This window comes from Drosophila montana, unplaced genomic scaffold, assembly GCF_035044405.1.
Source record: "Drosophila montana isolate Dmon_TW-CO22-7 unplaced genomic scaffold, ASM3504440v1 contig_2127_1, whole genome shotgun sequence".
In the NCBI taxonomy this organism is placed as follows: domain Eukaryota; kingdom Metazoa; phylum Arthropoda; class Insecta; order Diptera; family Drosophilidae; genus Drosophila; species Drosophila montana.
In genome coordinates this window covers 825944-852840 of record NW_026997035.1, presented here as the reverse complement: position 1 = coordinate 852840, position 26897 = coordinate 825944, and the positions used below count along the sequence as shown (strand labels likewise).

The 26897-nt window shown below is 37.9% G+C and overlaps 2 protein-coding genes across 2 annotated transcripts; one reads left to right on the top strand and one right to left on the bottom strand.

Moving 5' to 3' along the window:
- Positions 1 to 123: 123 nt before the first annotated feature.
- Positions 124 to 26852, bottom strand: lbk (lambik). The gene is made up of 9 exons (XM_064680479.1): positions 26509 to 26852; positions 5956 to 7220; positions 5145 to 5216; positions 4119 to 4328; positions 3908 to 4051; positions 3011 to 3846; positions 2582 to 2938; positions 2202 to 2483; positions 124 to 2133 (listed from the first exon to the last, which is right to left on the bottom strand). The coding sequence occupies exons 2-9, from the start codon at positions 6978 to 6980 to the stop codon at positions 953 to 955; spliced, it is 4107 nt and encodes a 1368-aa protein (XP_064536549.1). The 5' UTR covers positions 6981 to 7220; positions 26509 to 26852; the 3' UTR covers positions 124 to 952.
- LOC135427082 (uncharacterized) lies at positions 14496 to 15157 on the top strand. The gene is made up of 2 exons (XM_064680507.1): positions 14496 to 14649; positions 14706 to 15157. The coding sequence occupies exons 1-2, from the start codon at positions 14605 to 14607 to the stop codon at positions 15120 to 15122; spliced, it is 462 nt and encodes a 153-aa protein (XP_064536577.1). The 5' UTR covers positions 14496 to 14604; the 3' UTR covers positions 15123 to 15157.
- Positions 26853 to 26897: the final 45 nt, after the last annotated feature.

Below are 26897 nucleotides of genomic sequence, written 5' to 3'. Positions count from 1 at the left end.
TATGGGACCAAGGATCAGCACAAATAAGATCGCAATATTAAAAAAGAAATCAAATTGAGAATTTCAACCTAGCCCTTAGATTAATAGGAAGTAAAAATTGGAATTGTTTTACAACTGAAAATATTTAAATTTTATAAACTTGAATTTTATTAGCATTTGTTGACTTCATTTTGCTTCAAAAATTTGTCACTTATGATTCTAGATTTTTCAAATACTATATATAAATATATATATAGTCAAGGCCATAAGCATAAGGCAAATCAATTCACATAAACATATATCAAATTTGAAATAGTAGCATCATAAAACAGACTTAAATACGCGAGTGTATATATAAACGCATTCAGGCAATATATAGTACATTATTTTAGCAATTCATAGCCGATTTCGTGGCAATTGGGACTTAGGAGCTACAATTAAAACTAAATACTAATTGGTAACAGGTGCCATATATATACAGCTGCAAATATTTAAGCAATCAAAAAATAATAATAAATAATATCACAAGCGAAATAAACAATTACAAATTATAAATATACAGTATGCTTAGATATTAGAGTAATATTTAATTGTATTTTAATTAAAAGTAATTAATAATTAATCCATTAAATTTCATAAATTACGAAGACACTGGTATGTATATAATATATATACAGCATATATATATACATATACATAATATATATCTCTGTGCAGGGACAGTTGCATATATACTCTTTAAGGCCGCCTACTGGCAAGCGTCGTCATATATTATTATATTTAAATTTTAACTTTTATATTACGAGTAGCAGTCTTTGTTCGTTTGTTAGGTTTTTTTTTCTTATTTTTTGGGTGGCGGGTGGTTTTGGTTTTAAGGGAGGGGGCGTGGCAAGCGCAGCCCATCTCTCCAGTTTATGTTTTTTGGTGTGTGCATTTTGGTTTTATTTGCATTTCTCTTGGCTTTGGCTCAAACTTAAATGTCCACCGCGCTGGCTGCCTTGTAGTCAACGCTGGTGCCGCTCAGATGTGCGCTGCACTTGCGCGGCGCCACCGGCGGCGTCAGCTGCGGCGCTACACCACCATTTGCCACGCCCGCGCCCCCACCATCGTAGTTGTGATTGTTGTTGCGCAGAAAACGCTGCTGCTCGGCAGCGCTGTGATTCAGCTCGTACAGTTCCATGTCATCGTACACGGAGACGCCGAGCGCACGTGTCGGCGCAAACTGCAAATCATTATCGTCATCCGCTTCGTCCACATCGTCATCATCAACATCGTCATCCTCATGCAAAAGTCGACGTCGCGGCTGACGCAGCGGCATGGCGACCACAAAATCCTCGAGGCTACGCTTAACCGCCGCATCCGAGCCAGTGCCGGAATCCTTGCTGGATAAATGGTCCTGTTGCAACTCGAGATCCGCCTGCTGCAAAAAGCTGAGCGTCAGGCCCTGCTCCAGACAGCGTTGCTCCAGGCATCGCTGCTCCAGGCAGCGCTGCTCATACGAAGGCGTTGTGGTAACAATCAGGCGACTGTGCGTCTGTGCCTCGCCGGCGCCCAAATCCGCCAAGCTGCGCGGACGCAGCTGCGTTTGCGACTGTTGCTGTTGCTGGCGCTGCTGTTGTTTCTGCGCGCTGGCCAATCCGTCGATTACCTGCTGCGATTGATATGGTCGCAGCTGTGGAAGATTCAATGTCGTTAGCTGCGTCTGTTCCAGTGTATTCTGATTGCTGCTATGCGATTGTTTGCGGCGCTGATAGCGCAAAGTGCTCCAAACGACGCAAATGCCAATCAGGGCACAGAAAATCGTCACATGCGCCACGGACCATAGCACTACATCAATATTGTAGCTATCCTGCACCACCAAAAGCTCCGATTGCAGCGTTAGGGTGCGCAAATTGTCGCTGATATCGCAGCGATAGTGACCCGCATCATTCGACTGGGCATTCACGATGACCAGCACTTCCTTGTTCTTGGTAAAGTAGAAGCGCTCCGCATCGGGCCCAGTGGGTGAATTGTGCAACGGTTTGTTCTCCTTGTACCACTCGCGATGCTGCTGCTCCAGCTCCATGTTAATCGTTTCGCTGAGGCACTCCAGCACACAGGTGCGTCCCAGCACCACCTCCTTGTGCACCAGCGGTATGCTAGGCAGCGGTTTGTCTGTGCACGAATTAAATATATATTAGAGTAAAATATTTCCTGGTTGGGGGCCACAGCTTTGAACTCACCATTTACGAGCAGTGTGGCATTCACTTTGATCGCGCCCGCCGGACTCTCTGCTGTGCAGGTATATATGCCTGAATCGCTGGGCTTGGCGTTGGTGATGATAAACGCGTTCTCCTCGCGTATCACCTGCAAGCGCCGCTCTGTGGCTGCCGGAAAATCCCTAGCGCCAAACTTTTGCAATGCTATCTCCGGCATTGGATCACCGCTGGCGGAGCAGACCAGACGTGCTGTTTCTCCTGCATCCAGCGTTAGATTGGAAGGCACATGCAAAAAGCTGGGATGAACTGAAAGCATGGTATACGGTTAGCGATAAACACATGTAAATGTATATATAAAAAATAAAAAAGTAAAGTCTATATAAATATTAAATTGATCTACTCACTGCCTATGGATATTTTGAACTTCTGTGCGTAGGTCGTGCCAAATGCATTGGATACCACGCACTGATAGCGTCCGGCGCTCTCGTAGCTGACATTGGATAAACGCAGATAGCCATAAATGGTTGTCTGATTGGTACGCTGATCGTGATGTATTTGGGTTTCTGTGCTTGCGCCATCGTGTAGGCTTTGATGCTCCAGCACGTGCTGATTGTCGTGTCGCCACTTAATCTTCAGCTCATCGGTGGCGGCTATAGAGGCGGCAGCTGGCGAGCTGGCTATACACTCCAAGGTTATATTGGCGCCCTTCACGGCCAGCAAATTGGTTGGCTCTTTTTGCACCACCGGTTTGGGTGAGTCAGCTGAAAGCGGAAAAATATTGTAATTGTAATATAAAAACATTTTTGAATTGTGGAGAAATAGTTAAAACATACAGCAGACCAGTTCCTTTTCGGTTAGATTGAACAGCTGGCGATCGAGCAGCTGATCCGGATAGCCGCAGACCACGTTCGTGAGCAGCTGCTGAGCCTGTTTGGCAAAGCGGGTACGCAGCCACTGACGGAACCAAAGCAGCTCGCAATCGCATATAAAATTGTCCGACTTGAAGACGAGCTTCTGTAGGTTCTGCATATGCTCGAAAGCATTCGGCTGTATGCTGGCTAGAGCATTGCCGCCCAGATTGAGTAGCTCCAGACTAATGAGACCGCTAAGAGCCTTGCTGCTAATCTGTTTCAGATAATTGCCATTGAGATCGAGCTGGCGCAGTTTGCGTAGCGTCTTAAATGGCGGCACAGCCGACTGATCCTCAATGATCCAGGCGAGACGATTGCGACGCAAATTCAGTTCCTCCAGATTCTTGACACAGTCAAACGTATTCTCCGGCAAATACTGCAGCTTATTGTGCGCCAAATTCAGAGTCTTCAAACGCTTAAGACAGTCCAAATGCTGTGCCTTGAACTCGCTAATAAAGTTGTGCGACAAATCCAGCGATTCCAGAGATTGTGTAAACTCCCAAGTGTCCAACTCGATGCGTGTAATGGAATTATTGGACAAACTAAGATGATGCAGCTTGGTCAAATTGAACAGACCCTGGCGGGAGAGCGAACTGATGCCATTGTGATCCAGCTCGATGCTCTCAATGCTGCGCATCACATGAAAGACGCCATCCTGCAGCATCTTAATGTTATTCGCCTTTAGTTGGAGCTTCTGCAACGATAGCAGGCCACGAAATGTGGACCAATTGATCTCCAGCTGATTGTAGTTAAGTGCGCTGCAAGGCAAATGGAAACAATGTTAGGAAAACTTAAATAACGATCGAAGCTAGAACTTACAGCTTCTTCAGGCGATTCAAATTCTTGAACACGCCCATTGGCAGGCTGGTCAAGCGATTGTTGCTCAACTCCAGATCCGTTAGATTGCTCAATGCCGCAAACGCCAGCTCATCCACATTGGCTATCTCATTGGAGTTGAGTATTCTGTAAATGCAAATGGATGTTACAATTAATCGACAGTTCTAATGGGGATCGTCGGTTTGTAACTCACAAGTGCGCCAGCCGATTGGGCCTGGGGAACACATTGGCCTCGACGCTGTGCAGCTGATTCTTGCTCAGATCCAGCGATTTGAGTTTTGGCAGCAGCGCCAGCGCTCCGCTCGAGATTCGCTGTATGCGATTGTTGGCCAAATTGAGATGCTGCAATTCAGTAAGACCCACAAACATGGGCATAACATCCAATTGATTGCGTTTCAGTGTGCTGTGGAGAGTAGGGAGAGGGGTTAGTTTGGATGTATATAAATGCAACCAATATATAAATTTAAATCCACATTATACATATTGTAATGTATTTATTAAGTGGACGACCATTATGAATTTGGTTCGTGTCCACGCTTTCCAGCACTGTTATGTAGTTTTTGAGCTGTTTCTAACAGCTATATTAATCAGATGTTAAGAGTTAACATAAAATAGTAACTGAAGCTCTTATAGGGTGTATGTTATTAATTAAATAAAGTTTAAACAGATTTCCCTTATGGCATATGAAAAATATTCCATTAACAATCACTTTTAATAACAATACAACTAGATGGTTATTCTTCGACAAATGGTTGAAGCTATTTACAGAAACACAAAAAGGTTCATTTAAATGGAAACTGCTTTGGAAAAGCATTGGAATATGCTAACAGTACACTGCTAAAAGTTACATCTTAAGGTAATGTGTTACCATTAACATTTCCGTTAGATTCCGTCAGTTTGATTAGTGTATGTCTAAAAACCAAAGTTATTATTCTTTTGCTGGTGAAATAATGTTACTAAGTGAACAATTTTAATAGTTTATTTTCCTACATGAATTAAGCTTTTAGCTGCATTTAGCTCTCGAAAGCTTTATCTTAAATTGAGGTATATAGCTTAGACTCAAATTGAAAAACAGATGGCTTTTATTTGTAACTTATAAATACGAGTATCTAAAAATACACGCTTAGCTAACAGATTATACAGCATTATCTACTCTAGATAGCTGGCCGCAAATGAAACAATTAATTCAATATTTAGTTGTTGTTTTGCTTTTACTTACAGTTTGCGTAGCTCAGGCAGATTTCGTATCGCTAGGACGGTGCTGTCGTTCAATTTGTTGCCCGCCAGATGCCTGTGGGGTAAAAAAAATAACAAAACAAAAAATATAAATAATATGAATAACAATGTTAGCTGATTGGATTTTCGAGGCCTGCAATTAATGTGCTGTAATTATGCTGCAATTTGACTGATAAGCGTGCCACAGTCGTGCAATTATTGATGCATTGCCGTCGATAACTCGACTCGCGGCACATTTTGCATAATTTTGCAGTGCATTAAATTGATTAAAAGCGCAACGATAAAAATCGCAACCCCCCAAATGAGAAGGGAAACGTATAAATAAAAACAAAATACAGGGCGGTGTTTAAGCTGAAACTGTCTGGCTGTGATATACCCTATAAATTTGAGTGTAAGTTTAATATAATCAACAGTATTTATCAGGGTGAAAATATATATTCATATCATATTTTTAAATCATGATTTTTACACTGCCACTGAGTTTATCGACTTTAGAAAAATTTCAAAATATTCAATATAATTCAATAAAATAAAAAGCGAAACTTCTTAACAAATAGCCCATTTCAGCTATTAAGATCCGATTTTTAACACCGATAAGGTTAGATAACAGTTATGTTAATATATAACATACGATATAATGCATACATATCTCTGTTAAATGGTCATAACAGTAATACGCTCTGTTTGATCTATAACTATTACAGGGTATACAAAATAAAAGCAAACTGCGAGGGTTGTTGAAAATTCTCCCAACTGTTTTTGGGGTTGCAAAAGGGGCTGCTTGGTTTACTTACAGCGTTCGCACATAGCTGGGCAGCACAGGCACACGGTCCAAGTGCAGCTTATCGCAATCGAAGAACACGTTCAGGCACTTGCACTCCCTGGGACAGTTGATGTTGTTGTTATTTTTGGCATTCGCATTTGCCGCTGATTCGGCGGCTGCCAGCGCCCTCTCCGCCTGCTCGTATTGCCCACCATCGTCGGCCACGAAGCCCCTTGTTTCCAGCGAAGCGGATGAAATGGAAGACGGCGCAGCAACAGCAGCAACAGCAGCAGCCGCTGCGATTTCCATTGGAATATGCAAGCCAGCAAATTCTTCATCGGCCGCATCCTCCGAATCTTCGTCTTCGCGCAGCGGCAGAAAACGTGGACGCTGACGTTGATGCTGATGCGGTGCCGCTGCTGCCGATGCCAGCGCAGCCGTGTTTCCGCTGCCGAGGCCGATGCCAGCACCGTTATTCCTTGCTAACATCGCAAAAAGTTGTTGCTGCGGCAGCTGTTGATTGTAGGAGGCTCCGCCCGATTTGAGCAGCGCGCTCAACGGCGACGTTGACGCCTCGCCGGACGCTGACGTCGATGGCGCAGCGGCGGCGGCAGCGCCTGGTACATAGCTTTGACAAATTGTTGTAGTTGTTATCAGCAGCATGCACGTAATTAGCAATAATTTATTGATTTTATTGAAATCATTGGTACGCATTGTTGTTGTACTATAATTACAATTATCATTATTGGCGCCTGTTGTTCTTGTTGTTGCTTTAAGAATTGCGTTGTCGTTTTGCTGTTTGCGCCGCCGCCGGCGCCGTCGCCACTTGCCACTCATGCTCAGCGTTGCGAGGCGTTGCAGCAGAATTGACGTCGTCATTATAAATTTGCAAATGTAGTTGTTGTTAATACCGTTCTCGCTGCTGCCGCTGCTGCTGTTGCATATGCGTCGTTTTCGATAATTATTAAACTTTATCGTTGTGGCTGCGTCTACGGCGCATGCACATGCATCCTTTGCCCTTTCCTGTTGTTCGCTTTTTATAGTCGAAACGTGCATTTTGAGGCGTTTTGCTCTTTTGCTGTTTAGCTTTTTAATTTGTGTTTGGTTTTTATTTGTTGTTGATGTTGTTGTTTTGTATGCTTGATAAATTCGAACGTTTTCAACTTTGCGTGCGCTTTTCCCTACATTCCGTTATTCCTGCGCAGTGGCTGCGGCGTCAGTGGCGGCCTCGCCAACGGCCAGTGTTGTGAAGCACGCTCGCATTTCCTTCGTTAGAAGCTGCTGCATGATCAGCGCCTGTCAAGTAGAGAGAAAGAGAGAGCATGAGTCCAAAGATGCCACAGTATTAGAAATAATGTTTAAATATACTAAATATTGGGCGTTATTAGGTATCGATTAAGTGTACTCGATGCTGATAGCAATCAGTAAAAAGCAGATTCAGTATTTTTTAAAAATTATATTATTAATATGCCCCTTAATGCAGCTTGTACTGCAATTTAAGTTGTTTATATTAACGCAAAGCAAAATAAATAAATTATAATTTATAAACAGCGCTGGCAAATGACTCTGGCAGTGTGCAAAATAAATGCTCATTAAATTAAAATACGACCGGATGTTTTTGTGCGAAAAAAAATAAAACACGAGTAAAAAAAAAACGCGCAGAGCCAACGTTTTATACAAAACCAACGGCAAAAGACGCACCAGACAGCAGCATCAGCCCCTAAAAAAATAAAATAAAATATCTTTCAACTTGTTGAAATTGTGCAGCGTTTTGCATATTGTACTTTGCGCTTGCAAAAAAGTCCAAAGCGCGAGCGCGCACACACAGACACACCTACACACACACGTACAGCCAGACACACACGGATTCAAAAGAAATTCGGCGACATTCAGATAAAGCGAATGCTGCGCACTTTTTGCTATCAGCTAAATTGGGGCGTGCTCGACATTGAGATGCCCCGCAATCAGCTGAAGTGTGCAAATAGGTTTAACAGCTCTATAGATAAATTTAATATACCTTGTAGACATAAAATACCCATAAAAACGTATAATTAAGTTTGCTGACAAGCAAAAGTTGGCAGCTCTTTAAATTTCCCTCTATAATCTCAACGAACTCGGGGTCTATAAGCGCTAGAGCTATTAAATTTGGTATACAGGCTCTTGCCTCCTACAAATGCAAATTCTAGATAATTCAGCAAATTTCTACAACTTACGTTAGCTGATGTTATCAGCTTCATAAAAAGTTAGTTCCAAAAGTCATGGTGCATTAAAATTGATAAACAAATAATTATAATAATGCATGATTAGGTTGTGGAAGTTAGCAAATGCGACTTTATAGTGACTTTATAAAAATGACATTATTATATAAACTCAATAATCTAGGAAATTGTAAGCTATGAAATAATAAAATTTGTCATGCAGTTTCCTGTGAACAATTTAAGATTCTGGGAACCTTACGTAAGGCTCTATATTAAGCGAATCCTTATAAAGATTTTATTCGAGCTCTTAACTTAAGTTTGCTTGGAATAAGATATAACAATTTGGTGTCAAATTTGTGTGTTTTGGAGAATGGACAAAAACCCAATTAGAAGACTCTAAATTTTGACGAAATATCACAAATGTTTGGCCTTTATATAATTGTATAAATGATTTCTACAAAACAATTTCCTTTTGGTAATAACATTTTAATTAGATAACAAATCAATTGATGTTGCGTTGACCTGTTGCACAAATTAGTTCTAAGCGAATGCGAATGCCGCCAGGCATTGGCAATACTGCTTATAGGCATGTTGAGCTAACAAACATTTTTCCCAGGCCAAAAATGAGAGAAAAAACAACAAAACCACCCACCAAAAAGGGCAAAAAGCTAAGGAGGCGGCTGCAAAAACTCAGCAATAGTCGCAATTACCGCACCAGACATGCCCATATATATATGTATATATGTATACACTTTTATATATATATAAATAAATATATTTACCGAATACGTAACGCATAGGCTATATAGAGAGGCGGCTTTTGCCGGCCAGGCTACTAAAAATGGTCTGGCACACACACGCACACACACACACACACACACACACACACTGAGAGGCGCGTTAAAATGCCCAGACAACCAAATTTAGTAACACAACAACAACAACAACAACAACATCTACAGCTACAACTACAAAGAGCAAAGCGTAATGAAATCAAATAAAAAAGTGCACGCCAGAAGGAAAAACCAGCACACAGAAGGCAGCAGCAGAACCCGCTCACTTTACTTAGTTGAAGATATTTTTTATTTCCATTTTTTTTCTTTTCTTCCTGCTTCAAAGAGTTTTCCAGCAGCGGCAGCGGCAGCGGCAGCAGCACATCAAAATGAAAACATTTTCTTGCAACTCCAGACTCTTTTCTATATATAGTTAGTAGTTTCTGGCGAGTTGTTGCTCAAGTGTCCGCAGTGAAGTGCTTTTGATTAGTTTTAGTTGCCATCGATAACAACAACAGCAGCAACAAGAATTGGCCTCAATTCTGTGTGAAGCACTCCCCCTAACTAACTGACGAAACTCTTGCTGTCTCTGGTCTCAATTAGATAATTTTTATATTGGGTTCCCTTATATATGTGTTATATATATATATATGTGTGTAGCATGTTTAAGTATCACTCCATGCAATTATCTAATCAATAGGTTTGCACTGTCTACGATCGTGGCACGATCGTTGAGGCGGCGGTATCTACAGAGGAAATCATTTTTATTTTTATATGCCGTAGAACATATATACAAATTTATTGACCAGTTATGTTGAAAAACTTGTTAATGGTAAATATTTGAATTGATTGCGGCAAGTGCTTGACTTGAAAATTAACCAAGTTTCCCGAAAAGCAAAAAACAAGCTGTTTACTTACATTCTGTATTGATAAGCAGAGAATTAAAGAAAATTTTATGAGAAACTAACCTTTGAATTTGATTAAACCCTGAAGAAATGAAAAACCCGACAGTACTCTGCTTATCTATGTGAAAGAGTCCCATCTCAACCTAACCTAAGGTAACCTTATAATTCAGATTAAAGTCCAATAAAAACTTAAGATTATAAATTTATCTCTACCTATAAAGGGAGACACGTTTTAATAGATATTCAAATATGCATGTGTGAGCTCTAGCCTAATCCTAACTCTAAGCTTTACATTAATCTCTGCTTGGCAAAATTAATAATATTAAAATATGTTAATAATCAATCAATATTCATAAAGCACATCAATTTCTAGCTCTCATTTGCTGCTTTCAGTTGATTTGACAACATGTTTCTTCAGAGACATAAAATATTATCCAACGCCTTTGACACGCTTTTAATAAAACTATCGATCAATGGATGCTGCTACGGGTGGCCGCCAATCAGAATCGATGACAGTTTCCAAACGCTTGCTGTCTATCGATCAATATCTTGAGATGCCAAAAAAAAAGGGAAGAAAATAAAAAACGACACGTTGTTTTTTACTATTTCACATATAAATTAGTCTGGTATTGTGTTTTTTTTTCTAGCCAAATCTTGTGCGCTACAATTTTCACACACCAATCAGCGACGTTCGGTTTACTAATTTTCGTAGTTGTTTAAAACTGGCGGCCATTTTGAATCAATTTGCATGTATAAAACGCTAACTAAATCGCATATTGATTAGCATAAGTTCTCTCTTTAAGAAAATAAGATACGAGGAAAAAAACCCAATGTAAGGGCAAAACCCACGCCAATCAATTTTATAAGTAAACATTTGTTGTTCAAAGCTTTCGCTTTGAACTGTTTTTTTTTTTTTATCTGTGGACAACAACAAAATTTACGATGCGCAAATGAAATGCAGATTTTGTCGAGATTTTTTAAGTCGATTTTTTTTTTTGTAGTGTTCGTCAACTCCCTCACAATTTATTAGATAACGGTACGAGCATGGGCGGGTATTGTTTTCTTATGAAAACGACAAAATGTCGACGTTGTTAGCTGTCGATGGCGATGATATGATAATGCCGCACACATAAATATACAATGGACGGGGGTAAAACACATGAGACATGTCCATATGCATACGTTTGTTTGTATGTGTGTATGTATCTGTGTTAAAGATCGTTAGCTGCACAAGAATAACATAATTTTTCATTCGATTCGAGAGCAGATTGTGGAAATAGACGAAAAAGAGAGCGAGAGAGATATAGAGAAGAAGAGGGTAAACTACAAAATAGTTTTTGTTTTAATTTTAATTTATATAACATTTTTAATGTGTTTCTCTTGTTGTAACATTTTTTTGTTTTTGCTTGGAGCTTAGTAAATGCCTGAGGCCGCATTTTTATTGGTCTTAATTTTTACCTGCTGCCTGTTGATTTGCTTTTTAACATTTAAATTGGTAATTTTTCTTGTTGTTGCCTGTTTTTATTATTTTTCTGCTGGCTCAGTTCATTTCTTAGTGTTGTTGTTGTCGCCCACTGCTTATTTTTTCTGGTTTTTTTTTGTATGATGAAAACGCTTCGCCCAAATGTTATCTTGTTGTTGTTTCTACTTGTGTCGTTTTTTGTTGTTGCTTATTGCCTTTGCCAAATGAATAAAAATATATACAATATTTTCGTGTGTGTGTCTGTGTGAGTGACGTTTGTCGTTGGCGTAAAAATACCAAAAAAAAAAAAAAAGCAAAGCAAAACCAAAATAAGCCAAAGCACATGCAGTGGGCGGGCAGTAATTTGAGTTGGAATAAGTTGAGGTGGGCTGTGGTGAGGTGAAGTTGAGTTCAAAGCAGCTGCAGCTGCCGTTGCCAAAACTGCAGATGAAAAGCTACTACAGTGGTATGCATTAATCGCCTTTGTTGTTCATTTCAAAGATAAAAGAAAATTTTTAAATAAATATTTATTAATTTATTTACAAATTTTCAGAGTAGAAGAAAAATGCATTCGTAGAAATCACAATCTAAGTTATATTTAGTAGCAAATTATTGATATTAGCAGTATGAAAAACTCAAGTATAAATACAAAAGAGTAAATAATCTCTTGAATATAAATGTATTTAACAAGTTTCAAAGTAAAGATAAACATTATGTTATTGACATTTTTATGTACATTATAACAAGTCAAAAGGTGATATCCAAGCTCTCACTAAGCCGCTGCGCCACATCCGGCTATACTTCAAATGTAATCAATTGAATTTAATTGCTTATAAGCTGGTTCGTAAAAAAACCAACAACAACAACAACTACAAAGCTGATCAGTTGTCAAAGTGAACGCTTATGCTAGTACTTTAAGCATGCATGTGTGTGTGCATGTATGTATGTGTGTATCTTGCATGTCTAATTTGTATGTCTCTCTTTTTAGTGTAATCGATTCGTTTCGCCGTGATCAAGCAGCTATTCAAAGGCACATAAAATTTGCTCGTTTCCATTACACCCCACAATTTGTCTCTCTCCCAGCACTGTGCATTTTTTTTAAACCCACTGTCTACAAAAGCAACACAGCAGCAGCGACAGCAGCAGCCGCTAACAACAAGAACAGCAAAAGAAACAACAACAAAGTTGAAGCTGCGTTTGTCGCGTGGTCTGCGCTGTCCCTCTCTGCGCTGCGCTGCTCGCACAGTCTCCTGCCCTCTCTCTTTCTCTTGCTGTGTATCTGTGCCGAGGTGCGTGGGCACGAGAACGGAAACAGCGCGCAGTCAGCGTCGGCGTTGTCTGTCGCAGTTGACGTTACGTCAATGTGAGATGTGTGCGTGTGTGTGTTTGTGTGCCTGGGTGTATTTATTTGTATTGGTCTATGGCTTACAATAACAACATAAAAGGTAAAATCGTTGCCTATTGCCGCGCTGTCTGCGGCGACTAATTAGGTAACGTGCCAGCTACAACAACAAGAACAGACCCATGATAAGAGCAGCGCAGTCGCTGCGCAGCAACAACGACGCAAATAGCAACATAAATTTTGCACACAGACGCACACGCACATAGAAAAAAAACACATATATACACTAACAACAAAATCCAATAAGAAAGCAACTGCGCGGCCTGCCAGGCTGTCTGTGCCAGCGGCTGCCTCGTCGCGCTGCCGTTCGGTGTTGTTGCTTTTGTTTTGTTTTTTTTTTTTTTGCAAAAATAAATTTAATTTTGTAGCCATTAATTTTCCACTCTAGATACGAACGCGAGACGCTGCCACCGTTGCCCACAGCTACCCTCACGCCTGCGCCCGCAACGTCTATATGGTGGCTAGCTAATTAAATAACTAAAAAGAGTTTTTATAATTGTTGGCTTATTTCATTGCCTTCTGCTTGGATGCTTTGGACTGCATAAATACACTCACACACAAACATACAGCAGTCGCTGCATGCACGCACGCTTATAACGGTTTATTAAAACGAAGGCGTAGCAAACAGGGCGTCAAGTAAGGGAGTGAGGGAGCGAGAGCAGTTCGCCATGAGAGAAGCTTTTAAGACCTTGCTTCAAGTTCAATTTCTGTTTTTTTTTTGCACAATTAGTTAACATTTGCGTATTTATGCATGTGTATGTAAATAAAAACGCGCGTGTGTATGTGTTTATAATAAATTAACGTCTTTTTTTTATCGCTTTAATGATAAACCGTTTTGCTTGATTGGTCTAAAGCGCATAAATAACAAACAAACAAAGCGTACAAAAGTGTTATTGTTATTGTTGTTGCCTTCTTGATAAGACTGAGGGGTAGCTTGTGATATGTGTGTGATATCATATGCCAAAATATACACCCCCGAGTAGGGTATGTGTGCCAGTCAGGTGGAGTGGACTTAAGGAATTAACCTTGGGAATGTACGATAAAAGAAATATGTATTGCAAAATAACTAATAGAAATGTGGGCGAGTAGTTAAGAGAGAGAGAGGGGGAGAGAGATAGAGTGAGAGCGAGAGAGAGATAGAGAGAGAGATAGAGAGAGAGAGAGAGAGAGTGAGAAAGTTTCTTAAAGATAGTCAAAAAGTATGTACATACATATGTATATATATATTAATACATGTTTATACAATAATACGTCCTTTTCTAATTTTTGAAAGTTTCTAATATGAATACCAAAAAAAGTTAAGGGATTTAATAAAGTTTAAAGACTGCGTCTTTATATAGTCGATATGGATCTAAATATATATTTAATTATACCGTTTGCCATTTATATATATGCCTGAGGTATTCCTCCAACGAATATTTTTTTAGTATCCGATAATCTCAGCTGCTTATGAGAACATGCTTGGGTACTATAATTAGAAACTGTGAGACATCATGAGGAATTCGGCGACAAATTTTAAATATACTTCACATAAATATATAAATGGATATGCATAGATTATTTTTTAAAGAATTAATTTTACGTTCCAAGGGGAATTTATTGTTATTTTGTTGTATAAAATAAAGCTAATTATCTGTATATATCTTTATGGATATTCATTTGACTCGATAAAAAGGATTATAAATCCTCGTGAAATCCAAAATGTATTTACGTAATCCTATAATCCATACGTAGAACTTTCTCAATTTCGAAGCATAACGACTTCTAATGTGATATACAACAAAAAGCAAGCTTGGGATTATGAACAACTTTCAATTTCTTACAAATTTTGAATAAAACCAAATAGCCAGAGTTTTTAACTTCATCGAGGCGACCTTATGAGATCTAAGCCCCGGCTCAGTTAGTATAAATTACAATCACAACACGATAGGAAGCAAAAGATGAGCGAGATTTTCAAAAACTTCTTAGGAAAATTACTTCAACCGGTAAGTATTCAAAATAAATCTCCAAGAGCTAAGCATTGAGGATCGCCATATTGTAGATAATGTCTGGTGACGCTTCCGACAATGTAGAACCGATCGTAGAGCCGATAAAGCCGCGCCGCAGCGCCCGTTTGCTGATCATGGAGGAGCGGAAGCGACATGACGAGCAGGAGCTGAAGAATCGATTGGAGGAACAATTTGTCCAAAGTCTGGATAATCAAGTGCGCGTGCAAAGGCGGACCAAATACACCAGACGCTTGACCGCTCGTGTGGAACAGCTAATGGAGGTGCCAGAACTGGAGCAACCGCACCAGCCGCGCTTCGTGCCGCTACAGCATCGACCCAAAAAGCGTAAACACAATCCGAACAACAGCTCACGTTGCGTCTGCACCGAAATTAATGGGGAATACTATAAGCTTTACGATCTGCCCGAGGATGCCGAGTATATTGTTCCAAATGCTGGACGTGGACCTTAAACACGCATTTATATATATTTTTAATAATTGAAAAACTCAAATTTCTAAAAATCAACAAAAATACGTAGGGGTGTTCCACGAGAGCTAAGAAAAAAGATTCCGAAAATGTTAAAAAAAAATCGTTGTAGAAACAGCTTAATGTAGTTAATTATATATATTTTTTGATAACGAAAGAATAGTTTTAAAATCGAGATTTGCGATTGTTTCCTTTTTAATCGAGTTTATATAAACGTGAACTTCTTTGGAATCTTTCTAGTCTACAAATCTATGGTGTTCCACGAGACAAAGTAATTTTAAATATTCCGTAAATTTAAAAAACACTTTAAAAAGCGCTTTAATCTAGTATATAAAATATTTTTATTTGGCATTTCACAGCGAAAAAATAGTCTAAAATTCAATCTATAGAATCTTTCCGTCGGATACCAAGATTCTTGGGGTTTTTCTTACGGCTGTTATTTGAAAATAGGATACATTTTGATCAACTCCCTATAAGAATACTGGAATTTTTATTTTCTTAAGCTCCGTTTGTTGAAAGTATGATTCATTTTAATGATGGGATGTGTCACAGTCTGAACGTGAACTTTGAAATCTTTGCAGTCTACAAATCTCTTCAAAAGGATCCTGATATCGGCTATTTGAAAGTAAGATACATTTTTAATCTTTGCTCTCTACAAATCTTGAAGATTGTTAAAAGCTAAGCTCTGTTATTTGAAGGAAGATACTTTGGAAGATACATTTTAAAAAACTCTCCGTGCACATCAATCTGAAAGTGAACTTTGGAATCTTTGTAGTCTAAAAATCGAATTCAATAAGCATCTTGTCAGCTACTTCTTTCATATAAGATACAATCTGAATCTTTGTAGTCTACAAACCGTAAAGATTCTAAAAATCTTGGGCATTTTTTTTACCTTAAGCTATTCTCAAATAAGTACGATACATTGGGATCAACTCTCTAACAAAGCTTGTTACTGGCAACGCCTTGTTCCGCAGAAAGAGGCGTGAATAAGCCATAAATCAACTATTTCCCTATATTTGATTCCATATCTCGCCTAATTCCATAGAAATTCGTTGCTGTTTTATAACCCGTGACATCAGCTGCATGAGAGTTGTACAAATTCAATTTGCTTACGGTGGCTAGAAATGCATATACCCTGTAAGGGATAGCCAGTAGGGTATGCCAACTAAGGGATTAAAAGGATACCATGGGTTAACAAGATATACAAAAATATTCCTATTTGTAATTTAATGAACGCTACACATGTGTATACCCTGTAATAAATGGGAAATGGTGTGGGCCGCAGCCTTTTAAAAGAATTTTCTACCTTCTAGTAAATTTATTAGTTACACTCATATATACCTTGTACTGCGATATAAGTTATGCCATAAATTAACGATTGTAAATTTTTCCTTCAGCCATCTATTAATATCGATTTATATAACTTAACTTCATGTACAGGGTATAATAGGTCGAACACCTTCATTTACTGTAACTACAAATTTGTATACCCTGTATTTAAGATGATTAAAAACATGCTGACGCATAAATATATTATATAAAAATAAACCTATAGTAATGTACTCTGTTAACTTTTATTTACTTGACAGTCACGTACAGGGTATTTTATGAGCGTAGTGGTTTATCTCTAGTATTTCTGTTTGTTATTACTAAACGTGTTATCACATCGCACACGATAAGCACTGAACAAAATAAACGACAAACACATTTTATGGCTGCGACAAACCAACTATGAAAGGCCCCACCAGACTTATGAGCCCTCAATTTAAGATAATGTCAAGTGGACGTCTTTTTTATTTTTTTTTTTAAGTTTTTGCCAGGGTTTAGTCAAGAACGAGCTGCAAATAAACACAATTTCTTTAGAGCTTTAGAAACTCACCTTGAACTAAAAAGAAATAAACGCTGACTTGTAAGTACGCAATTTATGCGGCCCATATATAACGCTTACGGATGCACCTCAAAGGAGAGAAAGAAAGAAGCCGCTGCTGCTGCAAAGGCGTAGGCGTGGGCGAGGGCCTCCTGGCCTCAGGCCACGGGGATGACCAGCAGCGCATACAAAATTAATCCACAGCGCGCAATAATTTTTCGATTTAATTTTGGTCTCTTTTTAATATTTTTTGGTGTTGTTGTTTTCTTGGTTAAAGCGGCTCAAGAAAATCTTCAGGCATGTCAAATTGAGCTCCATTCAAAAAAGAGCGAGAGAAATATACAAAACAAAAGCAACAAAATGCGGGCAAGTTGAAAAAAACAAAAATTAAGCATGCTCCAATTAAGAGTGCTCGACTAGCAGCTACCCTGTAGCCACTCTTTCTGCCTCGTCTTGTCTCACAATATAGAATCAATTCCTTAATAGCTTCAAGATTTCTTTGCAAATCCTATAAAACTAGCAAGGTTTTCAACAAGCATTAAACAAAATTATACCAAAGGTCAAAGTTTTCGTTCTTAACTTAACTTGAGGATTTCTTTTGCGATTGTTAAAAGACTTTGAGGGCTTTAAAATAGCATTACCAAAAATCCAGATAATATATTAAGAAATGTTATTCATTTTTTGTAAAGCTTGAGGAAGTTGATCAATATTTCATGCCAAGTTGTGTTTTAGTGTTCGAAATATGAGCAACTTATGGCTTAATATCGAAATTTATCGGTAGTTAACGTTGTCTTGAATCCAATTTAATAAGCACGTACTTAACAAACAGCTAAATGTCGAACTAGAAGCTTCTAGCTCTGCTAGTTAAAGTCCGAGTTATCTGCGATCGCCGCCTCCAAACAAATGGGAGACTATGTATATATATGCCTGCTGCCTCCGCCTTTATTATACCCGCCTTTAAAGATTTTCAATGGGTAGTGGGTATAAAAAAAAGAACGCAATGCGGCTGTCAAAAGATCTTAACGATGAAATAAGAAGAAAAAAAAAAAACAGCAACGACGAACGAAAAAAGCTGAAAAAACGATCCTGGCAGGCGAAGACTTACAAAAACGCGCAGAAGGGCTGTCAGTTTGCGCGCTGCCAAGTTCGCAGTTTGCAGTCTCCAGAGCCGAAAGAGACACACACAGATACACACACACACACACAGACATACACTGGCACAGCCTATGCACTGTGTTCGGGCCAAGTGAGAAAACCAAGCGCGACACCAACACCAAAAACCGGCTACGACTGCGGCTCTGGCGTCTCTTCTGACGGCCTGCGGCCTGTGGCAAGGGAATTGAATTGAATTTCCAGTCGGACGTTCAAAATTTGTGCCTTTGCCTTTTTTAAAGGTGTGAAGAAAAAATAAAATACAAAGCACAGCAACAACAGCAATAGCAACAACAACAACAACAACAACAAAGACGACGTGGCCCAGCACGAAATTCTGAAAAACTTCAGCCAGAACGAAATCAACTGCAGATCTGCCAGAACAGAAACTAAAGAACTGAGCACAGCCAGAAACCCAGGAATAAACAACAACAACAACAAAATAATAATAAGAAACTGAACTGAAAACTGGATTGTTGGCTCGTTTTCCAGTGCTGTGGCATGAGCTGCAAAGGCATGGGGCAGACTCTTTGGGATTTCACAGAGGGTTTCAGCATTGTTGTTGCCCCGGCTCTGGCTATGATCTCTGCCTGTTAGAAGCATCTGTTTCTTTCGTGTTTCGGGTTTCGGTTTCGGGATTGGTTTTTCGTGTTGTTGCTTTTTGCCACTTCGGTCAGCTCTGACAGGCCTCAAGAACCGAAGGTGAAAAGTACTTATAATAAGGAAGCCTGACGGGTAAATGGGCGCATTAAGATTACGGCTCCTCAAACGCTTACCCTATAATATGTGTCTTTTTTTCTTCCTTCTTTTCTTTTTTCTGTTTTTGTCTGGGTGTTCTTTTCTTTGACTATATAGCTGACTTTTGCCCTGACAAACTCAAGAGTAACAATCGTCTTTTTATTCCTTTTTCAATAATGAGCTCTTGGCTTATAGAATTCGGATTTATATTGTTCGTTCATGCGTGGCAAATGCTGAAAATATATTTCTTTTTAAGATTTATTCAAAGGAACAAATCTTAACAAAGCGCGCATGAAATTTTATTATTGAATGTGACGGCTTTTGAATTAGGAATTGAGACAGCTTGGGAAAATTAATATTAAGAAAAACTGTATCAATAATGTGGACCTATGTCTATAGAAGAATGAGTTGACATTTCCTATACAATTTGTACGCTCTTTGTATCTTTTAAACTTTGCCATGACATATCGAAATATGAATTAAGATTATGTGCTTTAATAAAGATCTCTTTACTTTGAACACAATTCATTTTAAAAGAAACTTTTTTTTTTAATTACAGCACACTTTGATTGCAAGAATCTCTTTACGAAAATAATAATAATAATTTAGAGGTCTTTAATGTATAAGATGTTTAATAAATATATAATAAAAATTTGTCTAATTGAATAGTGTCAGTGTTATATTATTGTTGTAAGATCCTTTTTTTATAAATAATAATAATAATTTTAATAGAATTGGAATATAAACTCTTTTATGAAATATTTTATCTTTTTATCATAATTATGAATCATAAATCATAACCATAGATAAATTATCATAGCATACAAATTTTTAACTTTTGATATACATATGTGTGCAAATAATTTCATTTTAAATAGACAATCAATAATTTTTACTTTGTTTTAATTTTATTCTTTACGCTTCGGTCATCTTTTTGTACCTTATAATTCAAATTAAATCTAATACCAACATATCTAAAAAGAAATATTGTTGAAATCTAGAATTTTATCATTAATTTATAAATTTTTTTCGGTTTCTATAAGCTCGAGAGAATCTTTTTTTCTTTCAATTTTTGTTAGGTCTGATTTATATATATTGAGTAAAATAGCAATATTATCATTTAATATTTTATATTATTAATATTATTATTAATTTGTATTATTAGTTTTATTATATTTATTATTATTATTAATAATTATATTTTTTTGTACATTTTCTTTGAAACGTTTTCTTTATGCTCTGAGTTTTGGTCTCGGTTTTGTTTTTTTTTTTGCGTTCAATTTGTACTAGGGGTAAGCTACACAATATTTGGATAAGATAGCTATAAGTTTAATAGTTTTGTTTAAAGTTATTTTTATTATTTGTATTTAATTTTCTTCTAATATTTTTTCTATGCTCAGAGTTTTGGGCATCTTTAGTTAGGCTTTGGTCTTTTTCTTTGTAAAAGAGCGGCTTGTAAATAATTTAAATATATTTTAGAAACATGTTTTGTATATCAATAGATCTGTTAACCCTACCCTGCAGAACCCAACGTTGGGTTTTACAGACGTGCACGTAGCTCAGGCACACACACACACACACACACACACACACATGGAGCATAGAGATACCCACATAATAATAACAACAACAACAACATAACCGACAACTATTCAACTTCGAACCGAATCTGATTTCTGAAACTGATTGTGTATGCGTTGCTGTTGCTGTTGCATTTGTTGTTGTTCTTGTTGTTGTTGTTGTTGTTGCACAGTTGACGTTTGTGCCCAACGTCAGTTCGAGTTAAAGAAAAAAAAAAAACGAGCAGAAAGAAAACAACAACCTACGTGAAATCCTCCAGATACACACACACACACACGCGCGCACACAGACAGACGCGAGATACAGATACAGATAGACGCAGCGAGCCACATGGAGGCGACGCGTCGGTTGGCTTAAATTGGTTTTTATTGTTGCTGCTGTTGCCCGTTGCACATGTCCATTGTTGGTGTTGCCGCATTCGTTTTGACCATATTTCTTGTTGCTGCTGCTGCTGCCGTGCTTCTTCTTCAATTTTTTACCTTTCTTTGAAGTCGCATTTAATTCTTGGAGCCTGCCTTTTGTTGTTGCTGCGCTCCAAAGTCTCCGCTGGGGCCCCCAGTTCGAAGGTGTGAAGAAAAGAATTTTTCTGTGCAATAATCTTGATGCCTTTTTAAGATTTGTTGGCTGCCTCCTTAGTTGGAGCTGGAGCTACGTGGAGCTGCATTTTATTCTTCTTCTGCTTCAGCTTCTTCTTGTTCATTTTTTCTTGAGCGGCTTTTTGTTCGTTTCGTTTCGTTTCGGTTGAAAAATGGTTTTCGGGGGGCTTAAGAAAATTTACGCCATAAAATGTGAAAATAATTGGATACACTCGCATCTCCTTTTTTGAATGCATTTCAAATTGCTAATGATGAGAAGCCAGCAAGACAGCCGGACAGCCGGGCAGCCGGGCTGGCGAAGTCAGCGTCAGGGCCAGCTCAAGAGAGCTGCAATTGCCACAGATTCCTTCCGTGAGACAAGCGCAAGCTCAAAAAGAAAACGTATTTCATGGACAGTTTGTAAGCCACGGCAAGCTCATTGCCAAGGCTTGAAGCGAGCGGCCAGCCAGCCAACCATTAAATGCATTTATTTATGAGCTCTACCCTCTTTTGATATAATCTTCGGCTAAAATTGGCGGCTCATATGCATACGTGCAGCTCGCATATGATGCGCATATTGTGATATTGAATTTAACTAGAATTCACACCTTGAGGCTTCTGCCTCACCCTCCCCATCTCACACCAAACACCCTCCATAACATAATATACGAGCCGTCGCAGCCGCAGACTAACCTGCGTTTAGCTGGAAAAACGCTTGAATCAAAAAAGCAAGCCAAGTTAAATGATATGGAAAATGGCTTACATTGAAAAACTAGCAGAGTTTCACACTAATTGCATTCATAATCGTAGTTATAATGTTTATGATGAGCAATAAGGTCAACATTTCATGCTTTATGAAGCTCTTCATATAATAAAAGATGGCTAGAGCCGGAGCCTATCTCCTTTGGCAATCCTCTAACTCTTTAAATGTCTAGCCCTTCTTAAGAAGGAAACGATAAATCATATTTAATCCTCTTAAAGATGCGAGAGCCATAAATTGCGCACAATATGAGTCATATATTCTTATTATACATTTGCATAGGGTACCATGAGTTGGCCACGAAATGTCGAACAAATTAAGGAAGACTAATCCGACCTTATAAGTAATATATGTGCCTGATCAATGTCCAGAATTAAGTCGCAAGTCTTCTTCGTCTGTTTTCGTTCAGTTTTTAATTTGTGCTCATAAAAATAGGCGTTAGTCTTTTGTTTGGAGATATATTAAAGTTTTTGCATGTATTAAAGGCTGACGAATCAGCACACTATATCACTAAGCTTCCCATATAGGAAAAATCGATCAAATCTTAGATTTATGAATGAATAACTTTTTCAAAAATATATGTATATATACATAGCTACCATAGGAAAAAAGGGTAAAATTACAAATGTTTATATAAAATTCTTTTTCATTCCTTTATGTATACATCAAAGTTTAGTATTATCAGATCTACTTTATAAACTATATAACCAGATCGGCACACTATATCATATAGTAAATAGAGATTTTTATGTGAACAACTTTTTCATTTGCTAATTTATGCTTCTAAATTCAGATCTTCTATAGATTCCATATAATATATCATCTTTATACATATATATAAATAGTAATATATCACATCTACTATGTCAGCTATATAATCGGCATAGTGGATGATATAGCTACCATAGGAAAGAATGGTTAAAATAAAGATTTTTATATGAACAACTTTTTTATTCGTCTATTTATGTCCCTAAATCTCATAATTGATCTTATCTAACCAGAACGACTTTATCATTTAACGCTCATTATAGCAAGAATCGGTGGAAAATATAAGTTTTGATATAAAACCAAGAATCTGTGGGAAATAAAGGTCTTTAATTGGAAATAAAGGTCTTATATTGCACATGTGCTTTTGTTGGGATATTTTATCTGGGGAATCTACTCTTATTTGCTTTCTTGTGTCATTTTTATAATTCCTGGATAAGCCTAAAATATTAATATCTATGAATAGTATGAATAAGCTTTTCTTAAGACACATTGTTCTGCTGTCATATTTTTTTAGACCCTAGATACCAATTGTTTAGACTAAGGTTTACAGAGGAAAATCATATAGCATGTGCTTAAAGAAACTGCAACCAAGTACATAACTTATATATGTACTTGAATCTGAATGCCATTAACTATGTTTAAAGCTAATTTTAGAAGCATTCAATTTAAAAAAAATACCCGTACATAGCATCGTGTCTACAACTTTTCATCTCCCGCCAGTTATTTCCTAAGTTCTGCCGACACGATTGTTCGTTAAGCAATCTTTATACCTGAAACGTGGCTTTCTTGCTAATTCATAAATATTTTAGCACATTACGGATCTTGGCTGAGCGCAAACAATATGCAATAAAAATAAGATGAAGTGGAAGAATATATGGCAACGGCAGGTACTCAGAATGCGGTTAAACTTATCGGACCAACTGAAATCTACAAATACAGAATGCATTAACACCTCTCGTGTGCTCAATAGAAACGGCAAGGCCCCGCCCCCTCGCACCCCCCTCTCCCATCACTACCATATACATATGTACACATATATGGCAAGCCCTTGTAACAAAAAACGTTTTTTCTAAAGCTTTAAAAAGAATGCAACTTACACAAATCGTGAAAAACCCCCCGAAGAGAAAGAAACAGCAGGCAAAAAAGCAAGGAAGAGCGCGGGGTTCAAAAAAAATAAAACCAGCACGAACAGTGGAAAAAAAACAACAGAGCCTCATAACTAAATTGCATTAAGTGTAATTATAACTAATTTGAAAAAAATAAATAAATACAAAAACAAAAAGCAAATGGCAAAAACAAAACACAAGCCGCATAAATGGCCCATAAAAAAAGCACATTTTTTAGAAATTGTTTTCATGTTTTTTCCAATCTCTTGCTCTCCACACCCCCCGCTCCCCCTCTGCGACGACCATGGCAAATGATTAAAGCCAGTGGAAATGCTGTGGAAATGATATGCGATTAGTGGCGAGGCGAAATGAAATCCCCAACAATAAATGAAATAATTGAGTCAGCAGGCGAATGGCATTTCAATTGATTAATCTAACGATTTATAATAGCTGCAATCCGGATATAGCGCTGGATATATAAGTTTGACAAATGAATGCCAAAATATTGACGAGGCAAAAAGGAATTAGCAAACGAATCTCTTCGCTCTGAACTGTCTAAAAGTATTGAGAAGCGCTAAACTGCATTCTGAACTGTTTCTAAGTGTTGAGAAGTGCTTAACAAATCATATTTAATAGATCATATTAGCACATTTTCCTAATGCAATTCATAAAAATCAATTCTTTGAAACTTGATCTTTCAAAAACTTTGTGTCAGGTTTGATTGATTTATATAAAGTATAAACTGGATATATAAAAAGTTTGGAACAGTTTAAAAGGTTTCAAAATGAATGCCAAAATATTGGCAAGGCAAAAAGGAATTCGCAAACGCATTTGTTCACTCTGAACTGTTTAAAAGTGTTGAGAAGAGCTCAAATGCATTCTGAACTGTTTCTAAATGTTGAGAAGAGCTCAACAAATCATAAACAAAGAATAATATTACTACATTTTTGAAATGCAATTTAGAACAATAAACTTAATAAATATATTAATATAATTGTTTTGTTTTCTTAATGATTCCAGGTTCAAAAAACCTTGATATTTCCAAAACTTTGTGTCAGGATTAATAGGATTAAAAAACCCTTATTAATTCTTAATGTTAGAAGTTCTTATTCTAAATTTCTCATACATTTATTATACTCAAATCTGTGTAGTTTAAAAAGAAAATTCTATCATAGGTATAACAGAATATTATCCTTCAATTAGATTCTAGATTTTCGCCTAAGTTCTATTAGTTATATGTCATATTCCACTTAGTATTCAAATAAAAATTTTAAATATCATATAATGTATTCTATAACAAGACTTATATGCAGTTATAGTCCCCAATTGAACTTAACTCAATTTTATTTTATTTTTTTTTTTTTGTACAAGATTCGTTTTGCTTTCGGATAAATGGAATGAGAGATGCTATAGAAAAGATTTCTTGAACTTTCAGATTGTGCGCTTTTATTAAACTGAATAAAGGCGCAAGTTGTGACTGTACCGCGGATTTGTACAATTGGTTGTTCAATTACCAGAGCCACAGCAACAACAACAATGAGAACAACAACAACAACAGATATAGATACAGATTGAAAGGCAGCATAGGCATTAGCATTAGCCCATAGATGGATGCCTTTAGCTACGGTCAAGAGATGCAAAGCGAGAAACGGGCACAATGAACCTGGGGCCAGAGCCGGGCGGGGGCAGAGGGCAAAGGGGAGGGCAGGCAGGCAGACAGGCAGGCAAAATAAATCATTTAATATAGCGCGCTATTTATCATCTAACATTGCTGCATATCATTCTTCATCTTGGCACACACACACACACACAAACGCGCGAGCACACACAGTTGGGTGCCTCAGGAGTAGACGAAAAAAAAAAGTGGAAGTAGAAAACAAGTAAGAGTGCTATAGGCGATAAAGCTCGACTGGGAGATACCCTATACGCGCAATATACATTACAAATACATTAATGAATATTTAAAACCGTGACAAATTCTTTCTTAAAGAAGCACATATGCTTAATTAAATGCCTCTAGCTCTTATAATCAGTAAGACATTCTCAAAGATAGGGAATAGAAATCGATACTAAACTTTATGGGCTCGAAGATGCACAAATGCAATATACCCTTTATTGGCCATTTAAAATGGGTATAAAAATAGAACTGAAGGCAAAATTAGCGTGAATGAAAACTGCTGGCTGAGACGTGTGGCAATGGGGGGTGTGGGAGGTGGGGCGCGGTAGGGAATTTACACACCTAGCAAGCAGTGTTGTTGGTGAAGGGTGGGGGGCTGCGGCTGCACTCATATAAACAAATTGCGCGAACGGAGCAGCCAAAATGTCTGCTGCGGCCATAAAGACCCAGCGTGTGTGTGTGTGTTTCTGCTTGTATGCGTGTGTGTGTGTTTGTGTGAAAGAAATGTACAAATGTTTGGCTGTCGGTCTGTCTGTCTATTTGTCGTATCTTTTCTAGTGAACGATTCTGTGTTGTTTATTCGTCACTTTAACACGTTCGATGCTGACGCGCGCGCAAGCAGCGGGACAGCGACGGAGGCAGCGACAGCGACTGAGACGCAACGTCACTGACACCGACACAACACACAAACACTCATACAGACACATACAAAATAAACGAAACGCAGCGGCAGAACTTATTTTTATTTAATGCGCGCCTCGCATATGCGTGTGTTTGTATGTGCATACTGTATGTATGTATGCTGTATGTTATGCCTATCAAGATTGAATTTGGTTTTTCGTTTGATTGTTTTGATTGTTGCCGCCAAATGCGTAACAAAACAAAGCGATGTAAAAGTTAAACTGCCTTAAAAACTATGTACGTACCATATATGTATATGTGTATGTATTTATTTTTGTTATTGCTGCGGTGACTGTGATTTTATGCTCGCTCTCGCAGGCGCTCTTGGTCTTTCTCTCTTTCTATCTCTCTGTAGAGTTCTCACTTGCACTATTAGAATTTTGTTGCCTGCTTAAATGCAACGCGTTATGATTATTATGTGTTATCACATATATTCTGTTCACATGCATTGCATTATTTTGTGTTTCTGCTTAGTTTTGTATTGATTGGCAACACACACGCGCTTTTGTTTTCGATTAATTAAGCGTAGAGAAACGCAAACATTTATGCGCAACGCGACGACCTTACGCTTTGACAACTGAACGAGAACTGATTGTAAATATTATATCGATAAGTTGAGTGTATTTGTTCAGCT